General features: G+C 45.5%; 2 protein-coding genes across 3 annotated transcripts in view; one reads left to right on the forward strand and one right to left on the reverse strand.

The window, feature by feature from the left end:
* The window catches only part of LOC139248263 (zinc finger protein 551-like), a 359,795-nt gene that overhangs the window by 117,579 nt on the left and 226,207 nt on the right, over positions 1-16,009 (forward strand). The window lies entirely within an intron of this gene.
* LOC139248273 (zinc finger protein 214-like) overlaps positions 3,202-16,009 on the reverse strand; it is a 55,650-nt gene continuing 42,842 nt past the window's right edge. Inside the window, exons 1-3 of one of the 2 annotated variants that reach the window (XM_070872055.1) lie at positions 11,672-11,755; positions 10,806-10,894; positions 3,202-4,549 (exon numbers count right to left, since the gene is read on the reverse strand). In XM_070872055.1, coding sequence (XP_070728156.1) covers positions 3,987-4,442 — 456 coding nt within the window. In that variant the 5' untranslated portion in view covers positions 4,443-4,549; positions 10,806-10,894; positions 11,672-11,755 and the 3' untranslated portion in view covers positions 3,202-3,986. Of the gene's footprint in view, positions 4,550-10,805; positions 10,895-11,671; positions 11,756-16,009 lie in introns of those variants that run through there. The other variant, XM_070872056.1, reaches the window with a different exon arrangement.

The raw sequence follows: 16,009 nt of genomic DNA on the forward strand, positions 1-16,009 counted from the left end.
GATATAAACAGAAATGTCTCTATAAATTAATCATTGAACACTCAAATAAATAGGATGAATACAAGGAACAACTAAAGAAAACGAAGGCTGCTATTCGATCAGCAAAAAGGCTAATGGGAAAAAAGGATTGTGGACAACTGTGGCAGTCATGGGAAGAGCTTTTTGAGTTATGTGAAGAGTCAGAGAACTATCAAAGACTGTTTTGGGCCACTGAAGGGTGTTCAAGGACAGGTTACAAAGGATTCACTGAGTATGGTGGAAATATTAAATGAGTACTTTGCATCAGTGTTCACCCTTGAAAATGATGCTCAATTATTAGAATTTAATAATACTATTTTTATCAGTAACATTGACTTATATAACCAGATTCTTTGAGAAAAAAATTAAGCACTTGAAAATAGATCGAGCAGCAGGGCCGGATAATACCCACCCGAGGGTCCTCCGGACTATCCACGTAACTGAAGTCCTCATCCCTGAAATCATTTTCATAAATCTTTTCTGCACCCTCTCCAAAGCCTTCGCATACTTGCTAAAATGCGATACCCAGAATTGCTCCATCTCGGTCAAGAAGCTCCTCGCTGGAGTGGAACTAAACTACAGAACCAGTGGGAACCTGTTCAACTTTTGGCGTCTCCAGGCCAGGTCCAAGACCACCCCAACCTCTGTTGTCGAGCTACCATACGCGGACGATGCCTGTGTCTGCGCACATACAGAGGCTGAACTCCCAAATCATAGTCAACGTATTTACTGAGGCGTACGAAAGCATGGGCCTTACGCTAAACATCCGTAAGACAAAGGTCCTCCACAAACCTCCCCCCCAGCCCCCGAGTCATCAAGGATCCACGGCGCGGTCCTGGACAACGTGGACCATACGGGAACCTCTTATCAACAAGAGCAGACATTGACAACGAGATTCAACACTGCCGCCAGTGCACCCTTCGGCCGCCTGAGGAAAAGTGTGTTTGAAGACCAGGCCCTCAAATTTGTGACATAACTCATGGTCTACAGGGCTGTAGTAATACCTGCCCTCCTGTATGTCACAGAGACATGGACCATGTACAGTAGACACCTCAAGTCGCTGGAGAAATACCACCAACAATGTCTACGCAAGATCCTACTCGGAACTCCTTCACGGCAAACAAGCCAAAGGTGGTCAGAGGAAATGTTACATGGACATCCTCAAAGCCTCCCGGAAAAAGTGCAACATCCCCACTGACACCTGGGAGTCCCTGGCCAAAGACCGCACTAAGTGGAGGAAGTGCATCCGGGAGGGCACTGAGCACCTCGAGTCTCATCGCCGAGAGCACACAGAAATCAAACGCAGGCATGGGAAAGAACGTGCGGCAAACCTGTCACACCCACTCTTTCCCTCAACGACTTATCTGTCCCACCTGTGACAGGGACTGTGGTTCTCATTTTGGACTGTTCAGCCACCTAAGGATTCATTTTTAGAGTGGAAGCATGTCTGCCTCGATTCAGAGGGGTGCCTATGATAATGACCCAGAATTGGTCACAATATTCCAGTTGAGGCCGAACCAGTATTTTATGCAAGTTCAACATAATATCCACACTTCTGTACTCTATACTTCTATTCATGAAGCCTAGGATCCCATAAGCCTTTCTAACTGCTTTCTCAACCTGTACTGCCACCTTCAGCGATTGGTTCACATATACTCCTGGGTCTCTCTGTTCATGCACCCCTTTAAAATTGTGTTCTTTAGTTTATACTCCTTTCTTCCTTCCAAAATGTATCACTCTTGAACTTTTCTATGTTAAATTTCATCTGCCACATGTCCATCCATTCCACCAGCCTGTATATGTCTTTCAAGATCTATCACTATCCTCCTCACTGTTCACTGTACTTCCAAGTTTTATGTCATCTGCAAATTTGGAAATTGTGCCCTGTACACCCAAGTCTAAGTCATTAATATAGATCAAAAAAAGCAGTGGCCCCAGTACTGACCCCTGGGGAACTCCACTTCCTCCAGTCTGAAGAACAACCGTTCACCACTACTCTGTTTGTGTCACTTAGCCACTTTCATATCCATGCTGCACTGTCCCGATTTTGCTGGTATTGGTAACACGCCCAGGCTCACTAAACACAAAACCTAGTCTGTTAATCACTTTCAGCTACTGAAAGTACCTCACAGCATCTCTTCTCCCTCCAATATGTGAATAGAGCATCACGCCTACAAACCTTGTATAAGTTTATATCCACTCAGCAAATCTATTTAAGAAAAGCCTGCAGACCGATGAGACACTGTTAAGGTGCCAGTGTGCTGCTGGTTTGCTTGGCATTTTGCCTGTAATGGACTCTGTATTTTGGTCTCCGTATTTAAGGAAGGATATACTTGCATTGGAGGCTGTTCAGTGAAGGTTCACTAGGTTGATTCCAGAGATGAGGGGGTTGACTTATCAAGAAAGGTTGAGTAGATTGGGCCTATACAAATTGGAGTTCAGAAGAATGAGAGGTGATCTTATCAAAACATATAAGATGAGGGGGCTCAACAAGGTGGATGCAGAGAGGATAGTTCCACTCATACGGGAAACTAAAACTAGGGGACGTAGTCTTAGAATAAGGGGCAGCCCAATTAAAATTGAGGTGATGAATTTCTTCTCTGATGGTTGTAAATCTATGGAATTCTCTGCCCAAGAGAGCTGTGGAGGCTGGGTCTTTGAATATATTAAGGCATAGATAGACAGATTTTTGAGTGATAAGTGAGTAAAAGGTTATGGGGAGCGGGCAGGGAAGTGGAGCTGAGTCCATGATCAGATCAGCCATGGTCTTATTGAATGGCGGAGCAGGCCTGAGGGGCCAAATGGCCTACTCCTGCTCCTATTTATGTTCTTATGTTCTAACTGAACATTTCTCCCAGTGTAACCTTGTTTGTAATGAAATGTGTCTTTTAATAAGCCTCAGGTCCTTGCTCATGTCTGCTGTAGATTCCGGAGTTGATTCCGGAGATGAGGGGGGTCGACTTATGACGATAGGTTGAGCCTGTACACATTTGAGTTCAGAGGAATGAAGTGATCTTAGTGTGGCCCTGAAGGAATGTGTCCAGGCTGAAATTCTGTTCCCCCTGAATGATCCTCCCCCCAGATTGTCCTTTCTCAGCTCCAGCCAAGTGATGCGAAACATTCAGGGTGGGAAAGACAAAAATCCACAGCAATGTGTTGAAAGCAACACTAATTTATGTGTCTATATATCAAATATTAAATTCCAGTTCAGCTACAGGAGTTATTAACATCAGCGTTACAAGAGATATAAACCCCAACTGTCAGAATGAACACAATTCAGTCCAGGATGTGATTAACAGCAGCAACAGCAGAATCCAACCCCTGCAGTCACTTGTGAACTCGCTGGTGGCTCAGCAGGTTGGATGATCGAATGAATCCCTTCCCACACTCTGAGCAGCTGAACGCCCTTTCCTCAGTGTGAATTCGCTGGTGTCTCAGCAGGTGGGATGACCGAGTGAATCCCATCCCACATTCAGAGCAGCTGAACGGCCTCTCCCCAGTGTGAACACGCTGGTGTCTCAGCAGGTGGTATGACAGAGTGAATCCCTTCCCACAGTCGAAGCAGGTGAACGGCCTCTCCCCAGTGTGAAGTCGCTGGTGTATCAGCAGGTGCTGTTTGCTTTTAAAACTCTTCTCACAGTCAGAACATTTAAAAGGTCTCTCCTCAGTGTGAACTCGCTGGTGTCTCAGCAGGGCGAATAACTGAGTGAATCCCTTCCCAGTCGGAGCAGGAGAACGGTCTTTCCCCAGTGTGAACTTGCTGTTGTATCAGCAGGCTGGATGAGGTAGTGAATCCCTTCCCACACTCCACGCAGGTGAACAGCCTCTCCCCGGTGTGAACTTGCTGGTGTGTCAGCAGGCTGGATGACTGAGTGAATCTCTTCCCACACTCGGAGCAGGTGAACGTCCTCTCCCCAGTGTGAACTCGCTGGTGTGTCAAGAGTTGCTGTTTGCTTTTAAAACTCTTCTCAGTCAGAACATTTAAAAGGTCTCTCCCCAGTGTGAACTCGCTGGTGTCTCAGTCGGGCGGATAACTGAGTGAATCCCTTCCCACAGTCGGAGCAGGTGAACGGCCTCTCCAGAGTGTGAACTTGCTGTTGTGTCAGCAGGTGGGATGATGCAGTGAATCCCTTCCCACAGTCGGAGCAGATGAACAGCCTCTCCCCAGTGGGAACTTGCTGGTGTGTCAGCAGGTGGGATGATGGAGTGAATCCCTTCCCACAGTCGGAGCAGGTAAACGGCTGGTACATTTTCAGCTGGGTTGGGTAGTTGAATAGTTTCCCACAGTCCTCACATTTACATGGTTTCTCCCCAATGTGACTGCACTTGTGTCTCTCCAGGTTGGATGATTGGCTGAAGCCTTGTCCACACACAGAGCACGTGTACCGTTTCTCCCCACTGTGAACGGTGCCTTCTGCTTCCATGGTCAAAAGCTGATGATATTCCGGTCCCGATGTATCGAGTGACTGTCAGATCTTGAAGTGATGTTTGGTTTGAGCTTCCAGTCTACAAATCCTCCCCTTTTAATACCCTATAAAGTGAATTTCAAACAGGGAAAAAGGGAGTGTGAGAGAGAACCCACAAAAACACAAAGGCAGGTTGTGAAATTGAGCTTGATGAATCTGGTCATTTGTTGGCCGGCACTAAAAAAAAGTGACAATGAAAGCTGCCGGATTGTCATAAAAACACATCTGGGTCACGACTGTCCTTCAGGGAAGGGAACCCACCTCCCTTGACAGTCCCACCTGGGAAATTGTTGGTCCCACTGGGCCCAGAAGTACTGGAGGTGAAACCCAGCAGCTTCTCCCTCCTCCCTACTCCAGCTCAAACTGATGCAACAAACAGACCCACACAGGAGGTCAGGGAGAGGCTTCCACATCCAGCGCCCTCCCTGATAGAGCGACTGGGAATTGCTGGGCCTTCTGCATAAATGCAAGTGGTGCGCGGGTGGCACTGCCCCCGGGGTTTGCTGGTGCCAGGCTTGGCGACTCTGACTCAGGGCCTGAGAGCTGCACTCGATGTTGCCCGGGGCCTGAGAGCCGCACTGGATGTTGCCCGGAGCCCAAGAGCTGCACTCGGTGTTATCCGGGGCCTGAGAGCCGCACTCGGTGAAAAAACAGGCAGACAAAAATCAGGAAACTGTAGACCAATTAGCCTAACATCTGTTGTTGGGAAAATATTGGAGTCTATTATTAAAGAAGCAGCAGCAGGACATTTGGAAAAGCAAAATTCGGTCAGGCAGAGTCAGCAAGGATTTATGAAGGGGAAGTTAAGTTTGACAAATTTGCTGGAATTCTTTGAGCATGTAATGAACAGGGTGGATAAAGTGGATGTGGTGTATTTGGACTCCAGAAGACATTTGACAAGGTGCCACATAAAAGGTTACTGCACAAGATAAAAGTTCACGGGGTTGGGGGTAATATATCAGTTAGCCAATCCTCTATCCATGCTAACAGAAAACAGAGAGTCGGGATAAATGGTTCATTCTCGGATTGGCAATCGGTAACTAGTGGTGTGCCACAGGGATCAGTGCTGGGACCCCAACTATTTACAATCTATATTAACGACTTGGAAGAAGGGACCGAGTGTAACGTAGCCAAGTTTGCTGATGATATAAAGATAGGAGGAAAAGCAATGTGTGAGGAGGACACAAAGAATATGCAAAATGACACAGTTAGGCTAAGTGAGTGGGCAAAAATTTGGCAGATGGAGTACAATGTTGGAAAGTGTGAGGTCGTGCACTTTTGCAGAAAAAAATCAAAGAGCAATTTATTATTTAAATGGAGAAAGATTACCAAGTGCTGCAGTACAGCGGGACCTGCGGGTACTTGTGCATGAAACACAAAAGGTTAGTATGCAGGTACAGCAAGAGATCAGGAAGGCCAATGGAATCTTGGCCTTTATTGCAAAGGGGCTGGAGTATAAAAGCAGGGAAGTCTTGCTGCAGTTATATTGGTGAAGCCACACCTGGAATACTGCGTGCAGTTTTGGTTTCCATATTTATGAAAGGATCTACTTGCTTTGGAGGCAGTTCAGAGAAGGTTCACTAGGTTGATTCCGGAGATGAAGGGATTGACTTATGAGAAGAGGTTGGGCCTCTACTCATTGGAATTCAGAAGAATGAATGAGAGGTGATTTATCGAAATGTATAAGATTATGAGGGGGCTTGACAAGGTGGATGAAGAGAGGATGTTTTCACTGATAGGGGAGACTAGAACTAGGGGGCATAATCTTAGAATAAGGGGCTACCCATTTAAAACTGAGAGGAGGAGAAATTTCTTCTCTGAGGGTTGTAAATCTGTGGAATTCGCTGCCTCAGAGAGCTGTGGAAGCCAGGACATTGAATATATTTAAGATCGAGATAGACAGTTTACTAACCGATAAGGGAATAAGTGGTTATGGGGAGCGGGCAAGGAAGTGGACCCGAGTCCATGATCGGATCAGCCATGATTGTATTAAATGGCGGAGCAGGCTCGAGGGGACATATGGCCTATTCCTGCTCCTACATTTTATGTTCTAATTTTCTTATATTGTGCGTGTCTGGTATATGAATGTGGATTGACTCTGTATCTGCCCATCTCTGGTATGTGGATGAGGGTTAACATAGAAACATCGAAAATAGGTGTAGGAGTAGGCCATTCGGCCCTTCAAGCCTGCACCGCCATTCAATGAGTTCATGGCTGAATGTGCAACTTCAGTACCCCATTTCTGCTTTCTCGCCATACCCCTTGATCCCCCTAGTAGTAAGGACTACATCTAACTCCTTTTTGAATATATTTAGTGAATTGGCCTCAACAACTTTCTGTGGTAGAGAATTCCACAGGTTCACCACTCTCTGGATGAAGAAGTTTCTCCTCATCTCGGTCCTAAATGGCTTACCCCTTATCCTTAGACTGTGACCCCTGGTTCTGGACTTCCCCAACATTGGGAACATTCTTCCTGCATCTAACCTGTCCAGTCCCATCAGAATTTTATACGTTTCTATGAGATCCCCTCTCATTCTTCTGAACTCCAGTGAATACAAGCCCAGTTGATCCAATCTTTCTTGATATGTCAGTCCCACCATCCCGGGAATCAGTCTGGTGAACCTTCGCTGCACTCCCTCAATAGCAAGAATCTCCTTCCCCAAGTTAGGAGACCAAAACTGTACACAATACTCCAGGTGTGGCCTCACCAAGGCCCTGTACAACTATAGTAACACCTCCCTGCCCCTATACTCAAATCCCCTCGCTATGAAGGCCAACATGCCATTTGCTTTCTTAACCGCCTGCTGTACCTTCAATGACTGATGTACCATGACACCCAGGTCTCATTGCACCTCCCCTTTTCCTAATCTGTCACCATTCAGATAATAGTCTGTCTCTCTGTTTTTACCACCAAAGTGGATAACCTCACATTTATCCACATTATACTTCATCTGCCATGCATTTGCCCACTCACCTCACCTATCCAAGTCACTCTGCAGCCTCATAGCATCCTCCTCACAGCTCACACTGCCACCCAATTTAGTGTCATCCGCAAATTTGGAGATACAACATTTAATCCCCTCGTCTAAATCATTAATGTACAATGTAAACAGCTGGGGCCCCAGCACAGAACCTTGCGGTACCCCACTAGTCACTGCCTGCCATTTTGAAAAGTACCCATTCACTCCTACTCTTTGCTTCCTGTCTGCCAACCAGTTCTCAATCCATGTCAGCACACTACCCCCAATCCCATGTGCTTTAACTTTGCACATTAATCTCTTGTGTGGGACCTTGTCGAAAGCTTTCTGAAAGTCAAAATACACCACATCAACTGGTTCTCCCTTGTCCACTCTACTGGAAACATCCTCAAAAAATTCCAAAAGATTTGTCAAGCATGATTTCCCTTTCACAAATCCATGCTGACTTGTATCTATCATGTCACCTCTTTCCAAATACGCTGCTTTGACATCCTTAATAATTGATTCCATCATTTTACCCACTACCGATGTCAGGCTGACCGATCTATAATTCCCTGTTTTCTCTCTCCCTCCTTTTTAAAAAAAAAAGTGGGGTTACATTGGCTACCCTCCACTCCATAGGAACTGATCCAGAGTCAATGGAATGCTGGAAAATGACTGTCCATGCATCCGCTATTTCCAAGGCCACCTCCTTAAGTACTCTGGGATGCAGTCCATCAGGCCCTGGGGATTTATCGGCCTTCAATCCCATCAATTTCCCCAACACAATTTCCTGACTAATAAGGATTTCCCTCAGTTCCTCCTTCTTACTAGATCCTCTGACCCCTTTTATATGGGGAAGGTTGTTTGTGTCCTCCTTAGTGAATACCGAACCAAAGTACTTGTTCAATTGGTCTGCCATTTCTTTGTTCCCCGTTATGACTTCCCCTGATTCTGACTGCAGGGGACCTACGTTTGTCTTTACTAACCTTTATCTCTTTACATACCTATAGAAGCTTTTGCAGTCCGTCTTGCTTGCTTCCCTGCAAGCTTCCCCTCGTACTCTATTTTCCCTGCCCTAATCAAACCCTTTGTCCTCCTCTGCTGAGTTCTAAATTTCTCCCAGTCTCCGGTATTTCTGCTATTTCTGGCCAATTTGTATGCCACTTCCTTGGCTTTAATACTATCCCTGATTTCCCTTGATATCCACGGTTGAGCCACCTTCCCTTTTTTATTTTTACGCCAGACAGGGATGTACAATTGTTGTAGTTCATCCATGCGGTCTCTAAATGTCTGCCATTGCCCATCCACTGTCAACCACTTAAGTATCATTCGCCAATCTATCCCAGCCAATTCACGCCTCATACCTTCAAAGTTACCCTTCTTTAAGTTCTGGACCATGGTCTCTGAATTAACTGTTTCATTCTCCATCCTAATGCAGAATTCCACCATATTATGGTCACTCTTCCCCAAGGGGCCTCGCACAACGAGATTGCTAACTAATCCTCTCTCATTACACAACACCCAGTCTAAGATGGACTCCCCCCTAGTTGATTCCTCGACATATTGGTCTAGAAAACCATCCCTTATGCACTCCAGGAAATCCTCCTCCACCGTATTGCTTCCAGTTTGGTTAGCCCAATCTATTATGTATATTAAAGTCACCCATGATAACTGCTGCACCTTTATTGTATGCACCCCTAATTTCCTGTTTGATGCCTTCCTGTGTGTGTCAGTTTCTAATACAAGAATGTGGGTTTTATCCTGTACCTGTCAATTTCTGCTAATTGCCTGTGGGTTTCATTCTGTATCTTTCCATTCCTGGTGTGTGAGTTTGTGTTTTGTGCTGTATCTGTCCATCTCTGTTATGTGAATGTGAGCTCTACTCCATACCCGTCATTCTCCAGTATGTTCGTATTGTTTTATTGTGTACCACCAATTCCTGGTAGGGAATTCGTTTTACTTTCTGTCAATTTTTGTTGTGGAGGTGAGTGTTTATGCTGAATCTGTCAGTCTCTGGTAAATGAGTCTGAGTTTCACTCTGTATCTATCTGTCTCTGGTATGTGAGAGTGGGACTTTCTCTGTATCTCTCCATTTCTGTTATGGGAGTCTGAGTTTTATTCTGTACCTGTCAAGTTCTGATATGTGATTGTGGGCCTTACTCTATACCTGCCAGTTTCTGCTTAATTGAGAGTGGGCTTTTCTTTGTACGTGTCAGTTTCTGGTATGGAAGAGAGGTCTTTACTCTGTACCTGTCGAGTACTAAGTGAGTATGGCATTTCACTGTGTCTGTCAATTTATGTTATGGGAATATGGATTTTAATATGTCAGCCTCTGATATGCGAGTGTGGGTTTTATACTATATCTCTCAGTCTCTGATCTGTGAGTGTGGGTTTTATACTGTATCATAGTCTCTGATATGTGTGTGTGGGTTTTATACTGTATCTTCAGTCTCTGATCTGTGAGTGTGTGTATTATTTTGTACCCGTCAGGTTTTGGTATGTGTGTTGAGGTTTAATCTGTGCCTCTAAGTTTCTGCTGTGTTGGTCTAGGTTTAATCTGTACCTATTTGTTCCTGTTACTTGATTGTGTGTTTTAGACTGTACCTGCCAGTTCCTGCTGTGCGAGTGTGGAATTTACTCTGTATCTGCCTGTCTCTGGTATGTGAACGTGAGGATCAATTTTACTTTTTACCTGTATTTCTCTGATTATGGGAGTGAAGATTTTGTCTTCTACCTGTCATTTTTCTGGTGTGTGCGTGTGGGTTTTACTCTGCCCCTGTCAGTTTCTGCGATGCAAGTACCAATTTTACTTATTGCCTTTCAGTTTTTGGATATGTGCACATGGGATTTACACTTTACCTGTCACTCTCTGGTATGCAAGTGCGGATTTTATTCTGTTACTGTCACTTTCATAAATGTGTGTGTGTGTTGTATACTGTATCTGTCAGTCTATGGTACAGGAATGTGGGTTTTGTTCTGCACCTGTCATCTTCTGGTATGTTCGGGGGGTTAAATACTAAATCCGTCGGATTCTGAAACGTGAATATGGCTTTTGCTCTGTACCCGTCAGCTTCTGATATGCGAGTATGGTTTATACTATCTATTTGTTATTTTTTCCGATCGGTGTTTTATTCTCTACCTGCCAGTTTCTGGCAAGTGAGTGTGGGTGTTTAATGTACCTGCCAGTGAGATCGGTTTCAGTGCTGAAATACCATCTGATTTTACTGCTCCACGTGACTAAGATTCACAATGTAACTCTGCCACTTCGGATCACTGTGCGACTGACTGATTCTGCTGCCTGTGATAATAGGATTGAGGCCAGTTCTTTGTCCCTATGCTCCGTGAGTGATAATATACTTACTGTATGGGAGAAGGAGCTGCCTGAACTGTTCCTCATGTTCCGGGTGGAGGAAAGCTCTCATTTGTTCTGGCTGGTTGAAGAATTTTGCTCTGAGAATAATAATACAAGAACAATATTAGTCATAAGATATAGATGCGGGTGAAGATTATGATGTATCTGAGTGAGTGACAATGTATCTCCCGATCACCAGCAACACGGTTCTGGAGAAGTCAATGCACCAGGCAATATAACCAGTTTTAAAATATCTTCTCCCACACTCCTCTCCTGCAATAGATGCACTTTATGAAACTCCTCACATCCTCACTGCCAGGCTGTGTTTCCACTGTTCACTGTCCAAGAACAACAGACACGGTGAGATTGAAACTGAATCAGGAACATTCACTGCTGCTTTCTTTCCCCAAATCAATAATGATTTGAAAGAGCGAGGTGATTTACTTTCTCTGTTACCTTACACTGTCCACACACAGCCCGAGAATGGCCTCTCCCTTCCCCCACTCACTCCATGTTCCGGAACTAGTTCCTGCTCCACTCTGCCTCTGACAAACAGCCCCCGACGGAACTAAACCAGGAACGTTCACTCCTGGTTAGGAGAGAGAAAGCAGCAATGATTGTAAACAGCAGATTCTGCCCATTCTGTCCTCCTTCCCCCTGGACACACACTGTCCACACACAGCCCGAGAATGGCCTCTCCCTCCCCCCACTCACACCACGCACTGATACTAGTTCTTGCTCCACTCCGCCCCTGACACACAGACCCCGACTCCCACTGAACTCTCCCCGGACTCAGTGTCGGTCTCTGAGCCCATCTGCGGACACGCTCCCAAAGCGCTGCGCTGCTGTAAGGAGACTGCTGCTCGCTGCCTTACCCCGGGGCCGCGGGCTCTCCATTTCCGGCTGTTTGAAACCATCGTCTTGCGCTCACTGAGTGAATGGTGATCACAGGCAGGACTGGGGGAGGGGAGGGCGCATGCGCTCTTCTGCTCACTGGGAATCGACACAGGGGGCGGGGCTAGACCGCGCATGCGCAGCTCTGCAATAATTCAGCTGAAAAAATCAAAAAGCACTTTCTCAATTTACTTTTATCAGAATCTGACAAAGGAACTGGGCCTGGGGGGAAAGGACAGAGAATGATTAAAGCTGGGAGCCTTGTCCCTTGGAGATGCTCAATTTGGGATCATTCCGTGCAGGCTATTTCTCTCTCCATGAGCCCGTCTTCACAAAGCAATCCTGCAGAAACATCGGAGGAACGAGGGAGTGGGAGTGTTTGCTGGGACCGTGCAGGAGTTAATATCTGACAGAAACAGTCCGAGATTCGTTTAAACACTCTCACTGTGAGTAATATCGAAGTGCACAATCAAGAGGTTATAGGTAGGGAGGAACTTATTACAATCACTGTCACTAACGAAGTAGTACTCGGTAAAATAATGGGACTAAAGACGGACCAGTCCCCTGGACCTGATGGCTTACATCCTGTGGTCTTAAGAAATGTGGCTGTAGAGATAGTGGATGCATTGTTTGTAATCTACCAAAATTTCCTGGATTCTGGAGAGATCCGAGCAGATTGGAAAACCACAAATGTAACACCATTATTTAAAAAGGGAAGCAGACAAAAAGCAGGAAACTATTGACCAGTTAACCTAACATCTGTCATTGGGAAATGCTGGAGTCCATTATTAAGATGGCAGTAGCAGGACATTTGGAAAAGCATGATTCAATCAAGCAGAGTCAGCATGGTTTTATGAAAGGGAAATCATTTTAACAAATTTGCTGGAGTTCTTTGAAGATGTAACAAGCAGGGTGGATATGGGGAAACCAGTGGATGTGGTGTATTTGGATTTTCAGAAGGCATTCGATAAAGTGCCACATAAGAGGTTACTGCACAAGATAAAAGCTCACGGGGTTGGGAATAATATATGCTTGGATAGAGGATTGGTTAACGAACAGAAAACAGAGAGTCGAGATGAATGGGTCATTTTCCAGTTGGCAAACAATAACTAGTGGGGTGCTGCAGGGTTTGGTGCTGGGTACTCAACTATTTACAATCTATATTAATGACTTGGACGAAGGGACTGAGTTTAATGTAGCCAAGTTTACCGATGATACAAAGATGGGTGGGAAAGCAAATTGTGAGGAAGGCACAAAAAATCTGCAAAAGGATATAGACAGGCTAAGTGAGTGAGCATAAATGTGGCCCATAAGAACATAAGAAATAGGAGCAGGAGTAGACCATATAGTCCCTCGAGCCTGGTCCGCCATTTAGTGTGATCATGGCTGATCCGATCATGGACTCAGGTCCACTTCCAGATGGAGTACAATGTGGGAAAATGTGAGGTTATCACTTTGGCAGAAATAATAGAAAAGCAAATTATAATTTAAATAGAGAAAAATTGCAAAGTGCAGCAGTACAAAGCGATCTGGGGGTCCTCGTGCATGAAGCACAAAAAGTTTGCATGCAGGTACAGCAAGTAATCAGGAAGGCAAATGGAATGTTGGCCTTTATTGCAAGGTGGATAGAGTATAAAAATAGAGAAGTCCTACTATAACTGTACAGGGTATTGGTGAGGCCACACCTGGAGTACTGTGTACAGTTTTGGTCTCCGTATTTAAGGAAGGATATACTTGCAATGGAGGCTGTTCAGAGAAGGTTCACTCAGTTGATTCCGAAGATGTGTTGGGGAAATTGATGGGATTGAAGGCCGATAAATCCCCAGGGCCTGATGGACTGCATCCCAGAGTACTTAAGGAGGTGGCCTTGGAAATAGTGGATGCGTTGACAGTCATTTTCCAACATTCCATTGACTCTGGATCAGTTCCTATGGAGTGGAGGGTAGCCAATGTAACCCCACTTTTTAAAAAAGGAGGGAGAGAGAAAACAGGGAATTATAGACCGGTCAGCCTGACATCGGTAGTGGGTAAAATGATGGAATCAATTATTAAGGATGTCATAGCAGTGCATTTGGAAAGAGGTGACATGATAGGTCCAAGTCAGCATGGATTTGTGAAAGGGAAATCATGCTTGACAAATCTTCTGGAATTTTTTGAGGATGTTTCCAGTAGAGTGGATAAGGGAGAACCAGTTGATGTGGTATATTTGGACTTTCAGAAGGCGTTCGACAAGGTCCCACACAAGAGATTGATGTGCAAAGTTAGAGCACATGGGATTGGGGGTAGTGTACTGACATGGATTGAGAACTGGTTGTCAGACAGGAAGCAAAGAGTAGGAGTAAATGGGTACTTTTCAGAATGGCAGGCAGTGACTAGTGGGGTACCGCAAGGTTCTGTGCTGGGGCCCCAGCTGTTTACACTGTACATTAATGATTTAGATGAGGGGGTTAAATGTAGTATCTCCAAATTTGCGGATGACACTAAGTTGGGTGGCAGTGTGAGCTGCGAGGAGGATGCTGTGAGGCTGCAGAGCGACTTGGATAGGTTAGGTGAGTGGGCAAATGCATGGCAGATGAAGTATAATGTGGATAAATGTGAGGTTATCCACTTTGGTGGTAAAAACAGAGAGACAGAATATTATCTGAATGGTGACAGATTAGGAAAAGGGGAGGTGCAAAGAGACCTGGGTGTCATGGTACATCAGTCATTGAAGGTTGGCATGCAGGTGCAGCAGGCGGTTAAGAAAGCAAATGGCATGTTGGCCTTCATAGCAAGGGGATTTGAGTACAGGGGCAGGGAGGTGTTGCTACAGTTGTACAGGGCATTGGTGAGGCCACACCTGGAGTATTGTGTACAGTTTTGGTCTCCTAACCTGAGGAAGGACATTCTTGCTATTGAGGGAGTGCAGTGAAGGTTCACCAGACTGATTCCCGGATGGCGGGACTGACCTATCAAGAAAGACTGGATCAACTGGGCTTGTATTCACTGGAGTTCAGAAGAATGAGAGGGGACCTCATAGAAACATTTAAAATTCTGACGGGGTTAGACAGGTTAGATGCAGGAAGAATGTTCCCAATGTTGGGGAAGTCCAGAACCAGAGGTCACAGTCTAAGGATAAGGGGTAAGCCATTTAGGACCGAGATGCGGAGGAACTTCATCACCCAGAGAGTGGTGAACCTGTGGAATTCTCTACCACAGAAAGTTGTTGAGGCCAATTCACTAAATATATTCAAAAAGGAGTTAGATGAGGTCCTTACTACTAGGGGGATCAAGGGGTATGGCGAGAAAGCAGGAATGGGATACTGAAGTTGAATGTTCAGCCATGAACTCATTGAATGGCGGTGCAGGCTAGAAGGGCCGAATGGCCTACTCCTGCACCTATTTTCTATGTTTCTACGTTTCTATGAGGCGGTTGACTTATGAGGATAGGTTTGAGTAGATTGGGCCTAAAAACATTGGAGTTCAGAAGAATAAGAGGTGATCTTATTGAAACTTATAAGATAATGAGGGGACTTGACAAGGTGGATACAGAGAGGATATTTCCACTCATGGGGCAACTAAAACTAGGGGACATAATCTTAGAATTAGGGGCTGCCCATTTAAAACTGGGATGAGGAGGAATTTCTTCTCTCAGAGGGTTGTAAATCTATGGAATTATCTGTGCCAGAGAGCTGTGGAGCCTGTGTCATTGAATATATTTAAGGCGGAGACAGACAGATTTTTGAGTGATAATGGACTGAAGGTGTTGTGTGTGGAGTAAGTGTGAACACTGTGAGCTCAAAGTAAAGTGTGACCTTAGTCTTTCATTGCAGGTCTCCAGAGTGTCTCTCCAACCTGGGAAGCCTCCTTAAATACCTGTGCTCCCAAAGGATTATGGGATCCTTGGGACTCCAGGGGATGAGCCCTCTGGTGGCTGTACAGAGTAAATACAAGTATACAGAGGAACAAAAGGGTTACGCGGAGCGGGCAGGGAAGTGGAGCTGAGTCCATGATCAGATCAGCCATGATCTTATTGAATGGCAGAGCAGGCTCGGGGGACCAAATGGCCTACTCCTGCTCTGATTTGTTATGTTCTTGTGGCCCTGAACGGCAAGATTGCAGACAGTACAACAGACAAGCGAGTGACAAATGTGAGACACTGTTTCTCTCACTCTCTGACACTGTCCCGCAGTGTGGGATTCATAACGTGTCTGTCTCTGGTACAGTATCAGTGAGAGAGGAGACTGCATCTTCTGTCTCTCCAGAATAAAACGGGACTTCACAGGTCAATCTGGAACTGATACTGTGCATGTCTTTCTGTGCCTCACTGCCCTACCTCG

Source organism: Pristiophorus japonicus, unplaced genomic scaffold, assembly GCF_044704955.1.
Source record: "Pristiophorus japonicus isolate sPriJap1 unplaced genomic scaffold, sPriJap1.hap1 HAP1_SCAFFOLD_29, whole genome shotgun sequence".
In the NCBI taxonomy this organism is placed as follows: Eukaryota; Metazoa; Chordata; class Chondrichthyes; family Pristiophoridae; genus Pristiophorus; species Pristiophorus japonicus.